Here is a 24,346-nt window from a genome sequence, read left to right as displayed (position 1 = left end):
TAAAAGGGAGCAGGTAGGAGAGAGAAAAGAAAACAGGAAAGGGAATTAGAAATTTGTGAAGATAGAGAAGAAGGAAAGAGAAAAAGAGAGAGGGAGAGAATTCCAACTGAAAATGTTGGCAGTTAAAAAAGAGACACCAGAAGGTGAGGAAGGACTTATCTCCAGAGTAGAACCCAGTGGGGAGATGTTTAAGTTTGTACAAGCTCTTCCAAAGTTTGAGGAAAAAGATATGAAGCATTCTTTATTTTACTTGAGAAGCTAGCTAAACAGATGAAATAGCCACAGGAAAACTGGACTTCATTATTACAGTCTAAGCTGCGAGGTAGGGCACATGAGGCATATGCTTCACTACCAGAAGAAATGTTGGTGAATTATGATATGGTGAAAAAGGCTATTTTGAGTGCATATGAGTTGGTTCCTGAAGCATACAGGCAGAAATTTATGAATATGAGAAAACAGCCTGGGCAAACTTATATTGAGTTTGAAAGAGCAAAACAAAGTAATTTTGACTGGTGGATACAGGCGTTAAAATAGTGACAATGTATGCAGCTCTTAGGGAAGTAATTCTTTTGGAAGAATTTAAGGATTCAATCCCTTCGGTACTGAGAACTCACGTGGAGGAACAGAGGGCTGATTCTGTAAGACAAGCAGCAGAGATAGCTGATGATTATGAGTTAGTTCAGAGAGCTAAACCTTTTCTCGTCACCCTTTCAAATTGAAAAAGGATAAAAAGTGGGAAGGTGAAAAGAAGGCGGGCAATCAGGGAAGAGAAAGAGCAGCTGGAAGTTCCCAGGAAGTTTTTTCTCAGAACAAAAAGGAAAGTGCTGAAGGTAGAAGCGACATTCGAAAACTGAGGTATTTTCAATGTAATGAAGTGGCGCACACGAAGTCAGTGTGTTGGAAATCACAGAAAAAATTTGTTGGATTCATTGGGGTACAGAAAAGCTCTGGAAGTAAACGCACTGTGGGTTCTGAAGTTCAGTCAAAGGAGAAACCAGTGGTTTGTGTACAGGTGAAACAGGGAGAACCAGTGACAGATGAAGAAGTGGGAATATGCTCACAGATTACTCAAGAGAATCCTGAGGAGCAGGTTGTAGAAATGTTTAAAGACTTTTGGGCAGAATTTTATGTTTGTCGGGCGGGCGGGACTGACCCAATTGGCGGCGGGCGCGTAGCCGATCTTCGCTGGCGAAACGGGCCGCGCCACCATTTTGATCGGGCAGGCCAATTAAGGCCCGCCCAGCGCGTTTCAGACTCCCGTGTACAGCGCAAAAATTCAACTGTGCGGCGGGCGTGAACAGACCACCGGTTCCAATGGGGAACCGGCAGTCGATATAAAGAAAGGCCAGGCAGCCTCCTTTAGGCTGTTCACCATGGCCAGCGACCGGACTCCAGAGGAGGTCAGGGCAGTGGAGGAGGGGGGCAGGCTGCAGGGTAGGCCAGCGGGGGGGCCAATGTGCCCCTCGCGTCTCTGATGCCTGCCTTGCTGCCCTTCTCAAAGAGGTATCACATTGTCGGGAGGTGTTGTTTCCCGAGGATGGGAGGAGCAGGGTCCCCCACGTGACCAGGCAGGCGTGGCAGGAGGTGGTGCAGGTTGTAAGCTCTCAAGATGCTGTGCGGTGCACAAGACCCCAGTGCCGCAAACGCTTCAATGGTTTGTTGCGCTCTGGAAGGGTGAGCAGCATGTCGGCCTTGGCCATTTAACCCAGCAGGTAGCCTTAGCCTTTGAGCCCCCGCCGCCCCCCCACGTCTTAGTGCCGTTACTGCATTGGGCATTTGGCGCATGCTGGGTGGGCAAATAGATAGTGACCATGCTTACATCAGCCTTAGTGGCTGAGGAGAAGATGGGTTCTCCCCACAGCATATGTTGGTGTTTGTCGCATTTGACTGGTCTGGGGGCAACCTGCAGGAGAGGCAGATAGACACATACTCAGAACTCCAACACATGTCTTATTGATGGTGATGAGATGGTGGAAGGGGAGCCTCAAAGTGTCGTGGTCAAGAGCCATCTGCTGGCCTTGGCGCTGCACCTAGTTGCGCCTCATTGCCATGGACGCTAAGACCCGTGTGTTATTCAAAATGATGGACGCCGAATGTGTCCAAGGTGGCCGTTGGGGGAGGGGGTTGGGAGCAGCCGTATTATCTTCTGGGGACTGATCACCAGTAGTGTGGACAGGAGCCGCTGGAGGCCTCAGATGGGCCACTGTGGTTGGGGTGCGACGTGCGCATGCAGAGTACATGAGCAATCAGCCCCAATAAATGCTCTTCTCTGTTCTGCAGGCAAAAACAGAGCACAATAGACATGTGTTGGAGTTCTGAGTATGTGTCTATCTGCCTCTCCTGCAGGTTGCCCCCAGACCAGTCAAATGCGACAAACACCAACACCAACAATAGCCAGGAGAGTTTGTGGTGGGCATGCCCTGCTGCAGCACGTAACCACATTTGAGGAGCAGGCCATAGAGCTGGGGAGGATGCAAGCGGCCAGGTCAGCAGGTGTCGGTGAGGCTGGGGTGCAGCGGCCAGGTATTTGAGGCCCACAGTCCCATCCACTCTGTCTCCCCCACCATCCAAAGCACTGATGATTGCTGCAATCCTTAATGCAGCAATACTGCTCATTCACAGACTGATACAATCAGACGTGTGGGTCATACACAGAGGTCCCTCGGCCCCTTGAGGATGCACGTCTCTAGCACCTTCCAAAGTCACCTTATCCTATTTCTGACCACTATCCCCATGGCCTAACATGCCATGGCATCGCTGCTGCACATCCAAAGACTTATTGCATCTTAGGAGGGTTTGTACCTCCACCAACCCTTCAGCCAGTGCATCCCACATTATTCTGTCCAAAAGGTCCTCAGCACCTCACCTGTCAACCTCATGGCACTCAACTTAAATAAATGCCACCACATTAGTCATCCCTGTACCAAGGGGAAATGTTGCCTTCTGTTCACCCGTTCTATGCCCCTCATAACGGTATGAAGGTCAATAATGTGACCTGTCAATCTCCTGTGCTCCACGGCAAATGTCGCAAGTGTTTGCAACTCCAACTCTCCAGGCCAGCATGCATCCTGGTCAGGAACCTCTGCACTCTCCCCACTTCAATGCCATCCCTCCCATGAAGCGCAGGTCACAACTGAACGCAGAAGTGTAGATGTGGCCTCGAACGCGTTTTCTGCACTTGCAACATGACCTCCCTTTCCCTACATTCTATTCCTCAGCCAATAAAGGCAAGTCTGGCTTTTACCTTGTTAAACGCCTTATGTTCCTGTTCTGCTACCTTAACAGGTGTGCCCAGAAAGGTCCCTGTAATTGTCGTGACTTTCCACGGTCCTACCATTACTCATGTATTCCCGTACCTTGTTTGTCTTGCCCAAGTGCTTAACCTCACACTTATCCACATAACATTCCAAGTGGCATTCCTTAGGCCATCTGACCAGCCTCGCTGTATGCATGTGTAATGTTTGGGCCTCCTCTTGACTATTTACCACTCCACCAATGTTCATCTCCTTAGGTTCTTGAAGGTTGAACGCATTATGGGCCTAGGGGGGAAAGGGATGAATTGTGTTACTGACTGAACGCTAACTGATACACTGTCCTTGTTGTTAATTTCAGCATCACCACCACATGGCCGCCACCAACAAGTTCAGAGCACCCCCTCCACACCTGAGGGGCGTCACTTGTAACTTGCGTCACATAATTTCAGCGAGTCAGGCACCACCGCAGCTACTGCAACATCGGTGGGGATTATGACGTCGGCTAGTGTCCCGGGGCACAGTGGAGAGGGCACTTCACAATCGCTGGAGGAGATTGCATGGACAGAGAGTGCCAATGGCGCCAGCAGCCAGAGGACTGCAGGGGACCAGGCACATGCTGAGTCGGGCAGTGATGATGTGCCTCTGGAGATGTCAGCCATGCAGCAGCTGCAGGACAAGCGGCAGGGTGCGCGGGAGCATCTGGCAGGGTTGCATGAGGGTGTGCTTCACTTGGTCTCTGTGGTGGAGGAATCCACGCAGAGTGTCAGTGATGGCATGAACCTCAGGACAGAGCTTCAGGCTTCCTACATTGGCGACTCTCATGGAGAGGGGCTTCCAACAGATTGAGAATCATCTGATTGGGTTACGATCTGGCCTGCAAGCCCTCACAGTGCGAATGGCCACAGGTGGTCATTGGCAATGTGGGAGATGTTCTGGGTACCGAGTGTCCCAGCTCAGTGCCCATCCATCTGCGGTGAGCAGGGAGGTCCAATGTGACCTCACGTCGGTGCAGCAGCTACCTGTTGTCGCTGCGAGCTCCTCTCAGGGTGCTCTGGATGAGGGCAGCAGCTCCTCCGCCCCTCTGCCAGTGACCATTGCATCCGTTGAGGCTGCGACAACTGGGGAGGTGCCAGTTCTGGAACTGGCCACTCCCTCCCAGGCGGGGCCAGCACAGGCTCCACAGGCCAGGGGACGGCCGCCAAGGTCATCAAGGCCAACAGGACAGCAGAGTCAGCTGGCTGTCTCAGAAGCCACTCCGAGCGATGGGGTGGCACCTAGACGTAGCACCCACAAACGTAAGCATAAGGCACATTAGGCACTTCACAGGTTTGTCACTGGTGGTTTTGTGTTGGCCCAAGATTAGGGAATGTTTCATTATCTGCGTCAGAGTGACGTTTGTTGTTTTTTTGGTGGCAATAAAGTCCACATTTGTGACCATGGCTGAGGGTGTTTCCTTTGTGCTGCATTTGTATGTTTCACAGACATATTATGAGTGTTTGAGTGGACATTGATGTTTATGTACTAAGCCCTTAGTTGCAGCTGATGAGGTGGAAGATGTAGCACCTAAGTGCCACGTGTGGAAGCGCCAGGCAATGCTGGTGCTGCGGATCCATGTGTGTGGAGCTAGCTGAAGGTTCGTTGGATTAAAGTGTCCCAGATGTCCCTGCCTCCTTGGTGTAGTAGCGGATCAGCGTGCTGCCCCTCATCATTTCCCTGTGCTTCCTCATCCTCTGAGCCACTGCTGGATTCATCATGTGCAGCCTCATCCACTGCGTCAAGGTCTTTATCGTCAACTGCATCCCCCCTTTCCAGCGCAAGATTGTGCAGAGCGCAGCATGCTACCACTATCACAGAGATGCAATCTGGGGGGTACTGGAGAGCGCCCCCTGAGCGGTCCAGGCAACAGGAGCGCATCTTGAGAAGACCGATGGCTCTCTCCACCACAGCCCTTGTGGTGCGGTGACTCCTATTGTAGCGCTCCTCAGCTTCTGTTCTTAGATGGCAGAGAGGCGTCATGAGCCACTTTCTGAGGGGATAGCCCTTGTCACCCACCAGCCATCCATCCAGCCGAGCCGGAGCACTGAAGAGCCCCAGCACCTGGGAGTGTCTGAGGGTGTAGGCGTCGTGGGAGATGCCTGGGTACCTTGCACAGACTTGTAGAATCTGCATCCTGTGATCACAAACTATCTGCACGTTCATGGAGTGGAAGCCCTTACTGTTGACGAAGGCACCAGGCTCACCTGCTGGCGCCTTGATGGCCACACATGTACAGTCTATTGCACCCAGGACGCGTGAGAAGCCAGCAATGGCCGCGAAGCCTCTGGCTCACTGCGCCTAACTTGCCTGGTCGCAGCAGAAGTGGATGAAGGTCAATGCACGGCTGAACAGAGTGTCTGTAACCTGCTTGACACAAATGTGGACAGCTGATTGGGAGACACTGCAAAGATCACCCACCGAGCCCTGGAAGGAGCCAGATGCATAGAAGTGGAGGGCAACTGTGACCTACAGAGCCGTTGGCATGGGGTGTCCACCCACACGGTTCAGGGAGATCTCAGGGTCAATCATCTGACAGATATAGTTCACTGTCCCCCTTGACATTTGGAACCTCCTTTGGCACTGCACCACAGTCATATTGAGGTAGCTGCTTCGCCGCCTGTATACCCTGGCAGCAGGACAGTGGCGTCTTCTGCGGCCCCTTCCACCTTGGACAACCTCTTGGCGCTGCGCCCCTTGTGCCTAGCCTCCCAAAGGTGGCTCCCTTAGAGGCTGATTGTTCACTCCTGGCCTCCTCCTTACTCTAGCCCTCCCTTCCACCTCAGAAGAGCTGCCTCCAGTGGAGATGTCCGAACCCATACCCCCAGGCTAAATTGAGGCCTCCGGAAAGCTGCAGGCCCAATAAAGATTACTGTATGCAGACTGGTGAGCTGAAGTTTCAAAGTACAGAAAAAGCTATTGGAAATCGATCAGAACTGCTAACAATCACACAAGCAAGTTTAAAACACTTTCTGCAATAAATACTTCAGATAAAACATTAACAACCCATCTGAACCCACATATCCTGCCAGTGGATGAGGTTTGTTAAAAAATCACTTACCCGCCTGCCCATTGTGCCCATGCGCCGAGCCAAAGATCGCACGGGCGCCTCAAAATCGGCATCGATTACCGAGTTAAGGGCCTTAACAAGGCCTTTAATTAATGGCGGGTGCGCATCGCGCTTCATAGCGCCCACCCAGCTAAATATCGTGATGGCGCGCGCTGACATCAGCATGCTCACCCGACATCAGCACGCGACATTTTAAGCGCTGATGTGCGGGGTCCACCACCCGCACGTCATACATAAAATTCTGCCCTTTGTGCGTAAAAGGAAAGTCTTTCCATGTGTACAGGGTGGAGTAGGTAAAGATGTTAAAATTTTAACAGACACAGGAGCTAGTCAATCTTTAATGTTGTGGAATAGTGATATTTGTTGTTCAAAGGGAGTATTGCAGGTGCAGGTAATAATAGGTGGAGTTCATGGAGATGCTAAATCTATTCTGTTGTGGAAGGTAAATTTAAAGAGCAAACGGAAGGCAGGTGCAGTTATGGTTGGAGTGGTGGAAAAATTGCCCTTTGCAAAGGTTCAATTTATTCTGGGTAATGATATAGCTGGATCGCAAATGTGGTTGATGCCTATGGTAGTTGAGCAGCCTGTAGAAGTATTTTCAACAAAAGGTGTTATAGAAGGAACATCCTGGATTGTTTCTTGATTGTGTTGTAACGAGATCAAAGGCTCATAGGGAAGAACAAGAAAAACGAGAAAGATAGGCAGTTCAAAGGTAAGAAGAAGGTGTCAAAATCTAATTAGCTGGCACTGTGTTTAATAACATTGTTCAGGAGGAAGGAACACAGGAAAGTTTATCTCAAGTATTTAACTCAAGGAAGTTAGTGGAGTTACAGAAAAATGATTTTCAATTAAAGCAGTTATATCAGAAAGCTTATTCAGAAACAGAAGTAAAATGTGTTCCAATATGCTATTATCTTTGGGGAGATATTTTGATGTGAAAGTGGAGGTCAGATCCTGCCTCAGCAAATGAAAGCTGGAGGGAGATGCATCAGATTGTTATCCCCTTAAGTTATAGGAATGAGATTCTGAGGATTGCTCATGAAATTCCAATGGGGGTACATTTAGGAATTAGGAAAACACAGGAAAAGATACAGAGGTTTTTTATTTGGCCAGGATTGCATAGGGATGTAGTCAAATTCTGAAGAACATGTCAGACATGTCAAATAACAGGAAAATCACAAGCAGTGATTAAGCTGGTACCTTTTATCCCAATACCAGCATTTGAAGAACCTTTTACCAGGTTCATGATTGATCGTGTAGGACTCCACCCTAAGGCTAAAAGTAGAAGGCAGTATTTTCTGACAATAATGCACGTGTCTACCAGGTTTCCTGAAGCTATACCTCTAAGAAATATTACAACTAAGAAGATTGTGGAGGAGTTAATTAAATGTTTTACCTAAAGAAATACAATCAGATCAGGGATCAAATTTCATGTCACAGCTTAAGGAAGTAATGAACAGTCTGGGGATAAAACAGTTTAAGTCAACGGCTTATCATCTGGAGTTACAAAGAGCTTTGGAAAGATGGCATCAAACTTTAAAAACTATGATGAGAGCATACTGTCAGGATTATCCACAGGATTGGGAACACAGGAATTCCATTTTTATTATTTGCTATTTGAGAAACTCCTAATGCATCGACCAATTTTAGTCCTTTTGAACTAGTTTATGGTCATTATGTAAGGGGACAGGTCAGTTTCTAGTTGAAAAGATGAATCCTGCACCCATCTAAGGATTCTGAGAGATTTCTCCTGGCATGGCCAGGGGTAAGAATAATCATACTGGTGGTGGATTTAAGAAACTCTTCAAAAATTGAAGAAAGTCCCTGGAGACAGTCACTCAAAGTTATTACTTGGCGAAATGGGGATACGGGAACCCACTGGAATACAGGAGCAACTGAGGACTGTCTGCTAATGATTGTAATTCCATGGAGAGGGTGAAGGGGAATGTCATTTTCTCTAGTTTAAAGTACAGGTCACCTAGAAAAAGTGTGTAGTCAATAGTGTTTTCTTAGTCATTTAATAGAGTAGAAGTTTTAAAAAAACATGAAATCTTGTCATGTTATTCTTTCAGTTAATAAGTGGAAGTTAAAATCTCTTTTCAAAAGTTATTGGTTCCTATGGAGATCGTATCAAATCCCAAATTGGTAACAGGTTCATTTAGTCTCAACTTGATGCAGCTAGATTCCACCTGAGCTCACCATCAATAAAAAATGTTCTATATATGGTAAAGCCTTAACAAGACTACTCCTTCTCCATTATCCTTCTCTTTCCCTACTGAAAATGCCACAGTGAGGATTATTTGGTTTTCAGTTCCATCTCAGTCAAGATTCCATTAAAGCTACATCATGTCCTTCCATTCCAAGTAGTAACTCTAGTTCCCCTGATTTTATTTGTAATGCTTTGCATTCAGATATTGTGATGTTAACTTGTATCAGAGGCATTTCTTCACTGTAGGTCATCAGATCCATATTCCTTCTTAACCCACATAATATATCATGAAGTGAACAAAACAAAGCATACAACAGTAAGAACAATAATCATGCTGAACATTTACTATGTGGAACATCTTATAAATAAGATGTCTTTGCAAAGTTGAAGCAGACAACAATGTGATACTTGGGCATTAAATGACTGTTACCACCACAGCTAATGCTATTCGCTGAGCAAGCCAAATCTCGTCTTACTGATCGTAATTTTTTTATTGCATTTTGAAAACAAGGGGAAAACTACTATCCCAGAAAGATAGAATCCCAGTAACACTTATAGGATTTTAAGATTAAAATATTTATGAACAAGAAAAAAAAACTTAAGCACACAAGATTAAAACTATACAGTTGAAACAGCCTGACAAAACATTGCCCCAGAAAAAACCCACTTGGTCAGAGTACACAAGTAAACTACTTAGCAACAACTCCCTTACAGATTTTTAACCATAATAATCCGGTAATATTACTCAAGGCAAAAACTGCTGCTGCTTTAATAAAATATACCATACAACTCTCTCTCCTCTACTCTGCTGTGGAAATCCAAAGGAAGTTCGGAAACAGACTGCTTTCTGAAAACAAAGACTTTTCTGGCTTGAAACTGGATGGTTGCTTCAGATTCACAACTTTTCTCAGCAGAGCTGGTCTCAGGACATTTCCCCCGTACAGCCACCTCAACTCAACTAAACATCTTTGTTTAAACATCTTTTTTCCCTTTCATCCTAGACTCCATTGTCCTAAGCACCTCTTTGAACTCAACTTTTCCAAAATATAAAAACCTTTCTCGTATTCCTATTCCACTTTTGAGTCAAATAGAATTTAATAACTTTCCCTTGTTTACTTATGAAACCTTTGTAAGTTGTAAAAGCCCCTTAAACTTCCTTGGAAATTTAACAGCTGAAAAGTCAAGTCCTTACCTATCACCTATTGCAAATTTTAAAACCCAACTTATTTACTTGTGGTTCTGACTTCACTATAGCCTCTCATTACAAATGCATGCACCTAGCTCCTTTACTTTTCATCTCTCAGGTCATACAGAAAGGCTGTCTTTACTAACCTTCCCCCAGTTTAATTAATCATGGATACCGACACGCACATGGACACACAAAAGGACACACAGGTACACACACAACCTTCTTTACAGAATACCACCATATTCCCAAAAATATTGAAAAAAAACACCCATCTTCACATGACAAATATCAATTTTTTTAGTTTGCTGCTGTAAATTACTTGCAGTTCATAATATTATTTGTGTTCATAAATGTAATAAGTTGAAAGGTATGTGTTGTTCTTAACTGCTATTTTTTACTAGTGTTCAATATTACTTTGAGAACTGTGAAAAAGACCAGCAGTAGTATTACTTTCAACAATGAGGCACAGGTCATACCAGCAAAATTTCTTGCAATGCTAAATACCTTCTCTTTCACCAGTTCCGTGACAATGTCTCTTGCGTGAACATCAACGGTTATGAGTGCAGTCACAATACTTCGGTGCAGACTTAACAGCTTGCCTCGAACCAAAGCAGCTAGAGCATTAAGTCTCTATAAAATAAATATAACACCATTACATAGCTCGTACCAGCCAAAAACAGTTTCCATTGGTACAAAGTGTTGGAATCTTTCACAATAGTACATACTTATCAGATAGTCAAAGCAAATTATTGCTTCACAACAGTGTACTCACAATAACATTTGTTCAGAAAATAAAAGTCAGCTTTCTTTTTAAAATGAAGTGGTATTAATAACATGATTTACCACTCAAAATTTGTAGCTATTTATGTTCCAGAATATATTTTCTTTAAAATGATGCTGCAATTCCAGTCCTCATTAATATTCCAAAGTATTGTCAGATGAAATTCTTATATTTGGGGGTTAAATTTGCTCTAAGGATTAAACCCTGCACAAGCACTTAGGTCTAGGTGCAATAATTATTTTGAGCTCGGATTGATGGAATGCATATTCAGTTTGCTCATGTTCCTAACATTACATATGGGAGTGAACACATGGAGGGTGATTTTCCTCAGAGATTTTATGTGCTAAAGTGCCTCAGAAGTGGCCAAGATGGGGTCTTAAGATGAGATGCATGTTTGGTCCTTCTTTAGTGCAAAACCATCTTGGTAAAAGAGTCAAAGGTTGCAATAGTAGCAGCTGAAGAATTTTTAAGAAGATGGCTGTCACTTAATTTCCTTCTCGAGCTCATTAACCAGACTGGTTGAGCTAACACTCTCTGATCAGCATCTAATAGAGAGGAGTAAACATGTTGTTTGAGAGGATTTTGAGTGCTACTTCAATGTACAACAACTTTTACTGTTTGCTTGCTGCTGAAGGTTTGAAGAGAACTTTTGAAACATATTGGTGGACATTCTAGGATGCATTGTACACCTTGAATAACTTTCTACCAATGTTTATTCCAGAAATTCTCTGACGACTTTGCTTATAAAAATTGTGTGCTGTGCTACCCATCCTTATTGGACTTGTGAAAAATGCCACCATGAGAGAGGAAATTCTTGGGCATGGGCATCTTGCTAGTGATCTTTCTTGCCCTCCTCAAATGAGAGGAGAAGGTGAGGCAAGCATAGCAGCACCAGCTACCATAGATGCAAGGGACAGGAGGGCGAGGTGGACTCTCTCCCTTGTGGGTGTAGGACATTCCACCTCCTCCACCATTATCTCCCGTGCAGTGTATAAAACCTGTGTCCTGTCATTCAGTCCTTCAGCAATCCTAAAACCCTCCATTAATTGTGCCAGTCAGTCCAGTCCACACTTTCAGTGGAGGTCCTTGAAAACTGTGTCAAATCAGCACCTGCAGGTGTCTGATTTAGTTTCTCCAGGCAAAATCAAACTGAGACAATCAGCAATTAGGCCCAAAATTATGTGCTAAAACCAGACTTTTGAGCAAGCAAGTCTTATTAGCATGGCACCCAATAAGTACTTGTTTTCATCTTTTCACCAAAATAACTCCCATGTAGTGTATCTTAATGCACTGACCCAACATTAAAGCCGCGAGATTTACGGACAGGCTGGGGTAAAGCCTGGGGTTATGGGTAGTGTAGCTGCTGAGAAACATGTATGTATACATGTGCCAGAAATCCTCCTGAATTAAAGGCCAGCACTTGATTTAAATTTCTAGACACCATCACTTGGTCAGCAGCCAGCCAGATTGGAGACTGGCTGATTGTCACTGGCTGGGTGAGAAGGCCGATGGTATCAGCCTTCAGCCAGGCACAAGGAAGGTGATGGAAGGCAGGAGGAGATCATGGGACTTGGAGTCAGTGGTGTGGAGGAGCCCTGAATAGATTGCCGTAGCGTCAAAGGTAGTGGAGATTAGGGTGGCTGTGGAGATATTGGACAGGCGGGTATGAAAAAAATCGGGATCCATAGAGAGATCGGTTAAGGGTCAGAGAGATTGGACTGGGGATGTCGGGGAAGGGAGAGATTGGTCTGGGGTCGAGAGCTCTAGTGGGAGGGAGGTGAAGGGCAGCTCAATCGGTTGGGGGGGGTGGGGGGGGAGGGGGTGGGTGGGGGGGGGAGCGGGGGCGGCAGCGGCGGCTGGGGGTTGGGACCAAAGAGGTGCCATGGATAGATCACGGGAGTTTGATCTTAGGTTGGGGAGTCCAGTCACTAAGGAGACCATAGGGAATGGTAATCAGCTAGGACGTCCAAGGGCAACACTCCTGTTCCTCTTGGACCACAATCAGTGCTGTAAAGGCACTTAGCTGATGGCTGTAGTCACTCTAGCCTCCCTTCAGCTGCTGGGTTTCCTGAGCCCTGGGAAACTCAGCTCACAGGCATTACATCTACAATGTAGCTAGAGTTTGAGCCATGAATCCTCATGATCATAGTTAAATTATGGATTTGCCTCTGGACAGCAGATCAGTCACTTTCCTGGCAATCTTCCTCTGATAAAACCAGAAGTGGGTGCATTGGAAGAAGGCTGAAGCGATGTTTCCTCTATATAAATTTTAAACCACTCGCACACCTACCTGCACCTTTTCTGAGTTTTAAACCCCTTTGTTTGCTAGGTGTTTGTTAAGTGGTTTTCAAAAGAAACATGGGAATTTACTAATGATCTACTTGTTTTTTAACATCACATTGACTTTGTATGACTGAAGTTGGCAAAGGATCCAGCAGAATTTGACAGTCAACTGAAAAGAAAATGACAGATTCTCCAAGAAGAAATCTGTTACTGAGCACAAAAGCTTTGATGTAGCTTTAAGTCTCTCTGTGGGACACTTTGGAGCAGGAAAACAGGAAACTATTTCTCAGGATGTTCAAAAGTACAGGGAGTGGACCTTCAGGGCTTGATAAACCCCAGTATTGCAATGAGTATCCCCAACACCTTGCTGGAATAAGTTTGCACCTAGACTGCAGTGCATACTCCTACCTGTGTCAGTTCCTGAAAACAGACATGGAGTAAAACAGCAACATTCAAATGAACTCTCAAATGAAGTTAAAATGGTCATTCCACTAAATATCTATTTCTGAGTAGTTGCAGCAATAATGCAAGATGTCAGTAGTGTACAATGCACCAATGAATGACTGCGGTAATAAATGTTCTAATTTTGCCATATTTCTGCATACATCAAGTTCAACACAATGACTGCTGTGCAAATTTGGCATTCTGCCCAAGTGCTGCATGCAATTTCCAGTGTGACTTCCAAGGTCTATTTAAAGCAGGGAAGCATCTCTTGAAATGAGGTTACTTCATGTTTGAATTTTTCATCAAAGGACAATGAATGATGTCTTGCCGACTGAGATGAGTGGAAGTCCTGACCCTGCTGCAAGGACAAGAAACAAAGCCATTGTAGGGAGTTGATTCTCTGCCTTTGACTAGTTAGATAAGAGTGAAATCAGGCGAACGCAGACCTACACAGCTGGATCACATAAGAAACACACTGGAGGTCAACCATGTAAGAACTTATAAGGTGTTTGAGAAGAATGAGGGGATAATGTTCCATGGGTACAGTCACAGAGAATGTCATGTGTGACTTGAATGAGAGATATTTCAGGCTTCTTGCAGGAGTGGAAACATGGTGGAAGACACATCTTTTGTTTCTTTACTTCTTCATTATCACTCCTTTTAGCCTTGCACCATCGTCCTATTTGTCACTTAATCTTTCCTGTCTTCCAACCTATCAGAAGCGTTCCCTTTGGTTCTATTCTCCCCTCCTTTCCTTACCTCTATACTTGCTCTAAACCTGTGACATCTCAAACTTTTTCCAACTCTGAACAAAGGTAATTAATCGGAAACTTTGTGCAAATTTAATGTGTGCAAAGGGGGCTCCACAAGCTAGTTAGAGAACGAGTGGGAATTCCTGTCGCTTCTATCCGGCGAGCCCGGAACAGTCAACACAAAATCAAGCAATTACCCGGACAGCGTCGGGCCTCTCAGGCAATCAAGCCCCGGTAGGGTGGAAATCCCACCCTCAAGGCCAATTAGAGGCCAGCAGATCTCCAGGGCTGGAAGGGCCACGGGGAACAGTACAACACTCGGGTCTACCTTGAGGATCACCGCCAAATCCCAGGTGAGGTGTGGGTAGGACGGGGATGGCAGGAGGAGATCACTGACAAGGGCGGAGGGAGAGGGTTGCTGGCGAAGCAGGTCGGAAGTAAGGGCAGAGGAATAGATTTCAGTAACACCCACCTCCCCTCCACCACCGTTCCCGATCCCTCATTGAGGCACAGAATGCCTATGAATGAGTGACACCCCTTCCCCAGCCCCACTGGGCCATAGGCGAGCCCGAAGGATATGCTGGCCGGTCTTCCTGCATAGTGAGTCCACCCCCTGCCCGTAGCTGAATACCAGCAGCAGTGAGATGAGGCCCTTAAGTGGCCCTTAGGTGGCTAGTTAAGGCCCTTAATTAGTCTCCAGGCATCAGAATAGCATCTTTAGGATCCCTATGGTGTGCTCCACCAATGCTTGGTTAGTGGCATGGGCCTCGTTGTACCTCCTCTCTGCAGGAGTGTGAGGCCATCGTACAGGCATCATCAGCCACGTCCTTTGTGAGTACACTTTGTCACCGAGGAGCCAGCCCTGGATCCTATGTGGTCCCTTGAAGATGTCCAGGGTCTGCGATCTACTCGAGATGTGAGTCGTTGATGCTTCCAGGGTATCTGGCGCAAACCTGCACGATTGGTTTCTTATGATTGCAGACCAGCTGTACATTGAGCGAGTGGTAGCCTTTCTAGTTTATGCATTAGAGTACCTGGTGACAGGGAGCTTTTATAGCCACATGAGTGCAGTCAATGGCACCCTGCACCTGTGGGAATCCGGAAATCTCAGCAAAAGCCAGTGCTCTGGCGTCCTGACTTGCTTGATCTCTCTCGAAGTTGTCGTAATTGTGGGCCTTGCCAAAAAGGGCATCTATGACCTCATGAATGCATTTGTGAGTGGATGCTTGAGAGGTCCCACAGAGGTCCCCAGTGAAGACCTGGAAGGAACCACTGCCATAGAAGTTCAGAGTGGTGGTTCCTTTCACAACCATCAGCAATGGATGCCCTCCCAATCCTTGTGGCATCACGTGATGTGGCAAATGTGGAGAATGTGGCAAATGTGAGTCAACAGATTCCTGGACATGCAGAGCTGTTAGTGACACTGGTTCTTGCTCATTTGCAGATAAGAAATGTAAGTTCTGTACACCCTTCGTCTCGTGAGCTGCTTACGCATGATGTCTCTGTGAGCCTCATCCCCTGCATCCGGAGGGATCCCTGCTGCCCCTTGGTCTTGAGGGTTTTGCTCCTCCCTTTGGTGATCTAGGTGCCTCTGTCGCAATCTTCTCCTTCTTCTCTGCTGTAAGCGATAATGCAGGCAGCGATAAACCCAGGCTCCATTTTCCTGATGGTCTCCCTTTTGCAGCATCAATGAGAAACAGACAAGAATCAGCATTAATCTCCAAGGGTCCTCTTTCTGTCAGTCTGTGGCTCATCAGTGAATCTGAATTCAAGTGCTTTGTTTCCGTGTTGGAGAGTGCTCACCTGTGAAATGATGGTCAGTGCGGGATCGTATCAAGGTCCCACCACCTCCGCCACGTGACCAACTGCTATGATGTTGCTTTGGCCTTGCACTTGGATGTGCTATTTTCAGTCCAGGCGCTGGGACCTTCATTCACTGCACTCCAGTATTACACTCTTGGGAATAAATATGGGGTAAATGTTTAGTCAGGAGATGGGATTTTTTGAGGGGGCCTGAGGCTTCTCTCCTGTGAACCCTCCAGCGCAAAATTTCTAACAGGTTTCTAGAGCCTGCCCAGTTGCCCAATTGCTATGAAGTTTGTTATTACTCTGGGCAATTTCCACACTGTGAACAAGGAGTTAAAACAAAGAGATCAATTAGTGCCACACTGTGGGTTTAGTCTCGCATAATTGGAGATCATTGCTTCACTTTCCTGATGCCCTACACTGTCATTGAAAGGTTCCTAACATGTCTCAGCTGTGCCTCTCTCCTCATTTGGGAATGCACAGTTAAATTGGGTGCTCCTTTACTCAGCTCCCAGAGGTGTCAGCTGTGGCTCAGTTCATAGCACCCTCGCCTTTGAATCAGAGGGTTGTGGGTTCATGTCCCACTCCTGGAAACCAAGAACTGTGAATGTACTTGAAAAGAGTTACATGCGATCTGTTGATAACTCGAAAGAATTTTACTCAGCTCCCCCAGTGCATGCACCTGCTCCCAATCCACTTGCAGAGCCCTCACCTGCACAGCTTCTCCTCATTTTAAATTTATATTGTGCCATCGCTGCAGAACTCACACTGCAAGACCAGCTTGTGACCCTGTGTGAATATGGAAATCCCTCCCATCATCCTGGAGGAGTTTATTATTCAGGTTTCCCTCCCTCACAGGCCTCTCAATCCACCCCCTGTATTCCTTGATCCTGTTGTGTTTGCGGTGCACATCCAATTGTTAGCCCTTGAACATTCTGAAGTGGATGTGCCTATGGCCTGTGTGAACCTCACCCCTCCCCGTCTTGAGACTACTGGCCATTTACAAAGTTAAACATATATCCCACCTCCCAACACCCTTGCATACCTCCACAATGCCTTTTCCCCATCTGTAGGCTGCAGATGTCTCCCACGACTGAGTGTGCAATCTGCAACCCAGTATGATTGCAGAAACCCCACAAACCGAGGTGTGTGATGTTACGACCACACCCTGTGCACTACATGCCAAGGACGACTGAGACTAGCCTGAAATGCCCTCCCACTCCCTGGACTGGGACATGGATAGTCTTTGTAAGCTCAACAATGTAAAGCGAAGCACTTCTTCACTTGGCGCTCCTTTCATTCTGGTCCCAAGAGGCTTGTGTAGATCTGTAACATTCTCTCCCCTGATTCCTGGAGCTGAGTACGCTAACCCCCCACACCCCACCCCAGTCACGTGTCTGAGTGCAACCTTCCCCACTCATAATCCCCAGTGGAGCCCTAGACCTGTAGCCCCTTCTCCTGCCTGGGGGCAGTTGCCCCCCTTCCCCAGTAAAGCCCTAGCCCTGCAGTCCATTAAAAGCCAACCCTGCCTTACCATTGCTCTGGTAGGTAGAGACTTGCCTGTGACAGCCCCCTGAAAGCGATGTGGTGCTGCCTGTAAAGCCTGGTGCTGATTCCCACGAGCGCTGTGCAATGCAAGGTAGGCGAACCTCGAAGTCACGAGTGAAGCGTCGGTCACCAGGCACATGTCGCTTATATTCCGTTGCGAAACATGTTGTTCTAATTGCACGCTGATGTGCCAGATGATTCTGCGTGGAGGGGGGGGGGGGTAATTCCAGCGAGGATTCCTTATAAGAAGATGCCAATGTATTGAAATGATGTTCCCGATGTGTCGTGGTGGGAAATGTGGCCTGCCATTGACAGCTGGAGCTCATAATTGCAACCTGGTTTTACAACGATGTAAAAATGATTTTTGGCCTTCCTGCAATATTTTCCACTCCCGCCCTCCATGAAGCCCGTCACAAAAGGGAGCAGAAAATCCCGGCCTGAGTCAGGTCAAGTATCAGCTGAGTTATAAAAGGGTAAATGGATATAAAGTGTAGTCAAAACTTTGTGAGTTTCACAAAAATGAACTAAAAATGTCAACAGAAAACAGAAGACAGAATGTAAAAAACGCAATAAAAACAGAAAATGCTGGAAAAACTCAGCAGGGCAGCATCTGTGGGGAGAGAAATAGAGTTAACGTTTCAAGTCCAAAATGGCTCCAGTTCCACAGGACAATCATACTGGACTTGAAATGTTAGCTCTGTTTCTTTCTCCATAGATGCTGCCAGGGCTGCTGAGTTTTCCCAGCATTTTCTGTTTTGATTTCAGAACCCCAGCATCCGGAATATTTTGCTTACATACGTAAGAAATACACCTGGCTGAATGTGAAGAAACAAAACAGCCAATACACGGTGAGAAAAGATATATTTTCCCCCAAATTGATCAAGTTCCTAAAGATGGAATTTGTGATGGGGACCGAAGGCAATGTTGTTGGTTTTCCCATCAGTTAGTTGAAGAAAATTTCTGCTCATCCAGTACTGGATGTCAGACAAGCAGACAATTCAGAGACAGTAGTGGGGTTGATAGAGAGATAAGGTCGAGCTAGCTTTCACCAGCATATATGTGTAGCTGACAGTGTTTTTAGATGATATTGCCAGGGAGCAGATGAAGATGAGAGACGGGGGCAGCCAAGGATGGATCCTTGGGGCATACAAGAGGCAACACTGGGGGAGCAGGAAGAGAATCCATTTCAGGTGCCGGTGCCAAATTTCATTTGATGATATGCCTGGGAAGCGCTTTAGAATGTTTTACCACATAAAATGGGTGATATAAATTTAAACTGTGGTTGTTGAAAGTAGGGAAGACTGTAACCAAATATAGAGGAAAGAAAAGAACTTTGGACAGACTGAGAACAAAATCTTTCACTCAACAGAGGTCACCTGATCAAGTGAACTATGGATGGTAGAAAGCTGACAGGACTTCTGAGTGATTTTGCCCCCTTCTGTAATTCCTATTACATGGTGAACAAATAATCCAGCAACTCGCAGAATTTGGAGCAATAACAGGAGTTAGAAATGTCATTTCTTGTGAATGCAACTTGCAAGCAGAAGCTATTGCGTTCTCTAAAAAAAAACCATAAATACTGCTATAAGTCACCTCAAAGTTAGTTTTTTCAAATTCAGCCGTGGCTGCAATACGGTCGAGGTCATCACTCTCCAAACAATGGTGCAAATCACGGCACCACATTAGCTGTGAAATGGTCAATATAACCTGTGAATACATAAACAAAAAAAAGTTAAATAACCTGAAAAGTGAAGCCATGGTCTCTACTCAACTTATTTATAACAAAATATAAAAGACATTTGGGAGGAAAAAATAATCAGAAGAATGTTAGCCCTGGTATCACAGTATCAGATGTTTTACTGCTAAAGCTGCCTTCCTGGGTTCTCTATCCATTTATGAAAAAGATTCAATTCGATTGGAATTTTTTTCTCTGATGTAACCTGGTTTCCTTGCTTCTAAAACAGCACCACCCACACCCACACCCACCCAGCCACCCTCCAATTATACAATGTAACATTCTAGCTTTGCTAATCTGGCTACACCTTTTCTAATGTTGTAAAGGAAATTCTGTGCAGGCTATGAAGAGAAAAACTTATACTCACATGTTGCATTATCATGACACAGAAGCTTCCCAAGAAGCTTCACATACAATTAATTATTTTGAAATGCAGTCACTGTTATCATATAAACAAACACATCCACCATTTTGCTTAGGATTGCACAAACAGCAATGTGATGAATGACAAGTCAATTTGTTTCTGATGGCATCACTTCAGGGAGGAATGGTGTCTAGGGCACTGGGCAAACTCCTGTTCTTTTATGAATAGTTGACATGTTATGGCAGAAGAAGATCAAATGCAAACACATAATACACTTACACTATGTTTTTGTGCGTGCAGACATTTATGTTTAAGCCGGTCAACTGCTTAACAACAGTGCATACAGAATGTGGTACAAGTATGCTAAGCATCCAGCCTGGAATTCTACCATGAAAATTCAACCATGAGATCTTTAATGTTCACTAGAGCTAATAAAACATGCAGAAATGGTATTATCAAAATGGGTACAAAGTTGGTGGAGTAGGCACACCCAAGCACGGTGGCATGACTCCCATGTCAACTCCAGCTGGCGAGTTTGTGTGTGTCAAACAGGGGATTTGCTGAAAATAGGTGCAGCTCAGGGGGGATAAAGAGAAGAGAGGGTTATTCACAGCAGTGAAGGAAGGAAATGTGAGCACTTTGGCAGCAAGAATAAGGAGGCCACATATTGTTTGGCTAATAAGAGTCTAAATGAGGTAGAAGATCAAAGGACTCTAGGGGTACAGATATATCATCATTATCATCATGTGTGCTCCACCTGAAGGTAGGTCTCGGTTCATAGTTTTCTCCATGACTGTCTGTCCTGTGCCAGTCTTTTCATTTTCCAATAAGTTCTTTCAATTCTCAAGCCACACTGCATCAATATTCTCTTCCTCTTTTCCTTGAAGCAGTCTGTCTCACCATAACTTAAATTTGCTGTTTTGTTTTCTCTTAAGATGTGCCCTGCCTAGTTTCTCTCTGCCTTTTCCTAATTACGTTCAGAAAATTTCTTAGTTTATTCAGTCTCCTAAGCACTTCAGGATTTGTTTCTTTTTCTGTCCAGCTGATACTTTTCATTCTCCTCCTAACCCACATTTCAAAACTATTTAGCATGTTGGTCTCCTCTTTCTGTAAGGTCAAGTCTCACATCCATACAAAACGACACTCCAATTAAAGTTCTTTACAAGTTGCTTCTCAAGTTGTTTATACAGCTTTCCGGTGAGCAACTGTCTCTTCTTACTAAATGCAGCCTTTCCCATTGCTATCCTTATCCTTATTTCTTTGTTGCACCTTCCAACTGCAGGTATTGTGTTTCCTAAATACTTGAATTCTTGCACCTATTCTAGTTTTCCTTCTATGAAAATGTGAATATTTCTTGCTGATTTTGAGATACGCATCACTTTGGTTTGCCAATCTTCACTTTCATTCAAAAGTTCATACCTACTGTTGCAAAACTGTACAGATACACAAATCATTAAAAGTAGCAATGCAGGTTAATGAGGCCGTAAAAAGGCAAATAATGTACTAGTTTCATTTCTACACTGATAGAATTTAAAAGCAGAGAAGTTACGTTAAACATGTTCAGGACCTTGGTTGGACTACACTTAAGAGGACCATGCTCAGTTCACAGTCATGATATTATAAAAATAAACAAAATTCCAGAGAAGGGGCAAAATAGATTTGCAAGGCTAATACCAGAATTGAGAGGATATACTTGTTATGGTGCAGAGTGGTATATTGCAGAGGTGAGGAATGGTATGAATGATGCATGTGAGACAAGATCGAGTGGAAGGAGGTGTATTGCAGGAGGTGGATAAAGAAGAAACTTTCTGATTTGGTCAGATCATTGATAAGCTTCCTGCATTGGATCCAGGACCTTGACATGGTGCTCCTGTTGCTCACTTCCTCAGTTACCTCATTCCATGCCTTCTTTGTGGTCGCAGCCATTCTTCTTCCCACCTGTGGGGAACAACACATCTGACCTGGCCCTCACTCCACCGATCAATGCCTCCAACAAAGTATCAGAGAACTTACAGGCCACCTTCCCTCTATCCCTAACCATAGTAGCAATTTGATAACCCTTTACAATTAATGCATTCACATCCCATCTCTCCCTTTCATTTCTAATATCTGCAAAACAAGATTTGGGTAAACATCACATATGAGATGACACAACGTAGATGGTGAACAACTGGTCTCCTCGCTTAACATTCATCTGTCGAAGTGACAGGAGAATCCATCCTGACTGCCCCTTTAAGAGGTTGATAACTATTGTCTGAAAACTGAGTAACGCAGATGGGTGCAAACCTACAGGCACATGAATTGGTCGTGGAATCCAGAAACATTATTGAAATCAGGCCTGGCCATTAAAATTGTGCAAATTTCCAGGCTTCTGTTTGCTGCCACCCTCAAACTTGTTCCTGTCTCAGATTTAAAATCTAAGGGTAAACCTGACAATCTTTAAGTTAGAATGCATTGCTGGTCTGTACAGTTGAGCTGAGAGGTAGCCTATAAGCGTCAGACACTTCTCTTTGCTGATTTTAGCAGGTGAATGTGGTACAAATGGTGACTCATATTTATATCTTTGTAAAGCTTATAAAGACAAGTGCTTTGATCGCAAGCTGACAGATCCAAATGGCAGTTGTTTATCTTTGCACTGTGGACACCAGGACGCTCCCTCACCAAAGGTCGTTCGTTCGTTCGTTCATTCGTTCATTCTTTCATTCATTCATGTTCTGCCCGAAGGCTCATTGGCCTTGGTTCATTGTCTGCTGATGCTTCATCCTGAACTGTTTCCTTGACTTTTTACAGTAGTGGTTTGCCATTGCCTTCCATTCTCAGGGGCAGAGTGAGGAGGGAGGTCCCAAGTCTACCTCAGCCGGAACATCATGCTAGCCAACTGAGCCAACTGAGACCCTATTCAAACACGTATGGTAACTGGCAAATTAATTCAACTTTCACACAGAAATTATTTATTTTTACCCGTTCTCCAATGTAACATAAATAATTTCCCCCACTTAACTTATGAAACACAGTTGTCAGCTAGAAATGCATAGACTATGTTTCCAGTTGTACTACAAGACACATTCACTGACACATTTCCATTTCGCTTGCAGGACAAGGTGGCCCATTACAGCCAGCAGCAGCAGTTAACCAGAGGCTTCAGCACAGCTGCAATACCTCAACCCCATGGAGGAGAAGCTGCTGGCCATCATTGGAGTGGTCATCACTGAGGTAGTGGCTAATGGTGAGACTGAAACCATAAAGGATGACAGTATGTTCCCTTCTAATCCAACTCCTCAAATCCCACTTGATCCTAATCCCGCATTCGGTTATGATTTACAATCTGCACACGGTGTTACAATGCACATCTTGCTTCCCTTCCCACATTCCAATCCAGCCTTTGCCCCATTATGCTGTCAAATCCCCAAGAACTGTTGCCTGGCCAGGTGACGAAGAGACTGAAAAGGAAAAAGCACCGTCACTCAACATGACGCTTGCAGCCACAAGTTGAGATACCGACATGTATTTTAGAGGGTAGTAAAAAGTGAGATCTGCAGGGCATCAATGAGCTGCAACAAGGTGAGGGGGAAAGGATGGTGTGGGTGCCAGCTCCCCAGAAGCTGAGGTCATAAACAAATTCTGTTGTACAAGACATCGATGGGGTAATGTATAGAAAAAAGCTAAAGGGTATACACACAGAAATGCTTAGTACGTTGGCAGGCCTGCCAGAAAGCCTGTTGTTACTGTCACTGTCAAAAATCATGGAGGAGTCCGTCTCCAACTTGGCACAAGACTTTACACAGAGCTTGGAGCTCACCCTTTACAGTGTGGAAGTGGTGGCAATCTCCAAAACTGCCATTATAAGGAGGGCTGGGAGCAAATGGTGTGCTTAGAGTCCTTGCAGTCAGAAGCAGTGCCTTTCCTACTTGCAGCACCATTCACTGCGGACTTTACCAACTGTTAATTCCTCAAAACACTCAGCACTCCCACAAACTCAAACAGAGCCAGTAGAAAGTAATCAGCAACTAACTGCAAGTTGTTGATGATCCATTTAAATATGGCTGGTGGGGTTCCTTCATGGTACTGAACTGTGTGTTTAAGAGAGGGCATTAAACACGACAGGCGAGCATTGTCTAAAATGCTGTATCTGGCATCAACTCACGCTGACTGATGTCACAATCTACCTACTCCGATACTTCCAGCATACACATGTAACACCCGTAATAATACCCACGTCAAGATGGCATTTGGCATGGAGTATGCCAGAAGTGGGTGGAAACATCATGAACACCATTTTTCTACTAAATGGGAACCCATAGCACTAAAACTGTTGGCCCTATGGAGCCAAATTTTGCAGCGGTAGAGTGAGGACAGCATAAAGATTAGCTGTGGCTGCCTAGAGAAGCAAAGAATCTGTCTGCTTCCACTCACTATAAGCAGGTTGATATATAAAAATGGCCATTCGGGCAAATTACCAACCATGGAATCATATATTCAAATGAGCCACCATCTCCCTGTAAGTTGATGAGAGGAAGTTTTCATATACCTGAGAAGGATGTCCTGACACTACCCACTGCACTCTGGGGTAGGTTTGATAATCAGCGATTGAAACTTTGCATAAACGTCGGAGAGTTGAGAACATAGCTTCCTCTACCTTTCCAAGCCAATCTTCTACATTTCCTCTTGCCTTAAGTCCCTTTCCCAAACTGACCTGTAGTGCAGAAACAATATGGTTATTTGACTAAACAGTGATTATGCTAATAGTATACATCAGCCAAGGCTTTGACCTTTTTAAAGAAATTCTCAGTAAGAACTCACTTTTAGCCCACTGATTTATTATGACATCTCACTCATTTCTTACCAATAAGTTCTTAGGTTCAACAGGCACCAGTTCTT

The 24,346-nt window shown here is 45.2% G+C and overlaps 1 protein-coding gene across 1 annotated transcript in view; it reads right to left on the bottom strand.

Annotated features, from left to right (window-relative positions):
* Nucleotides 1-24,346, bottom strand: part of dnah6 (dynein, axonemal, heavy chain 6) — a 424,069-nt gene that overhangs the window by 284,991 nt on the left and 114,732 nt on the right. Inside the window, exons 22-24 of the mRNA XM_078570618.1 lie at nucleotides 23,997-24,161; nucleotides 18,963-19,076; nucleotides 10,260-10,385 (exon numbers count right to left, since the gene is read on the bottom strand). Of these exons, the coding sequence (XP_078426744.1) occupies nucleotides 10,260-10,385; nucleotides 18,963-19,076; nucleotides 23,997-24,161 (405 nt within the window). The remainder of the gene's footprint in view (nucleotides 1-10,259; nucleotides 10,386-18,962; nucleotides 19,077-23,996; nucleotides 24,162-24,346) is intronic.

The sequence above is a fragment of the Cetorhinus maximus genome, chromosome 2, assembly GCF_964194155.1.
Source record: "Cetorhinus maximus chromosome 2, sCetMax3.hap1.1, whole genome shotgun sequence".
NCBI classification, from domain to species: Eukaryota; Metazoa; Chordata; class Chondrichthyes; order Lamniformes; family Cetorhinidae; genus Cetorhinus; species Cetorhinus maximus.
This window is presented reverse-complemented; position numbering and strand designations above follow the sequence as displayed.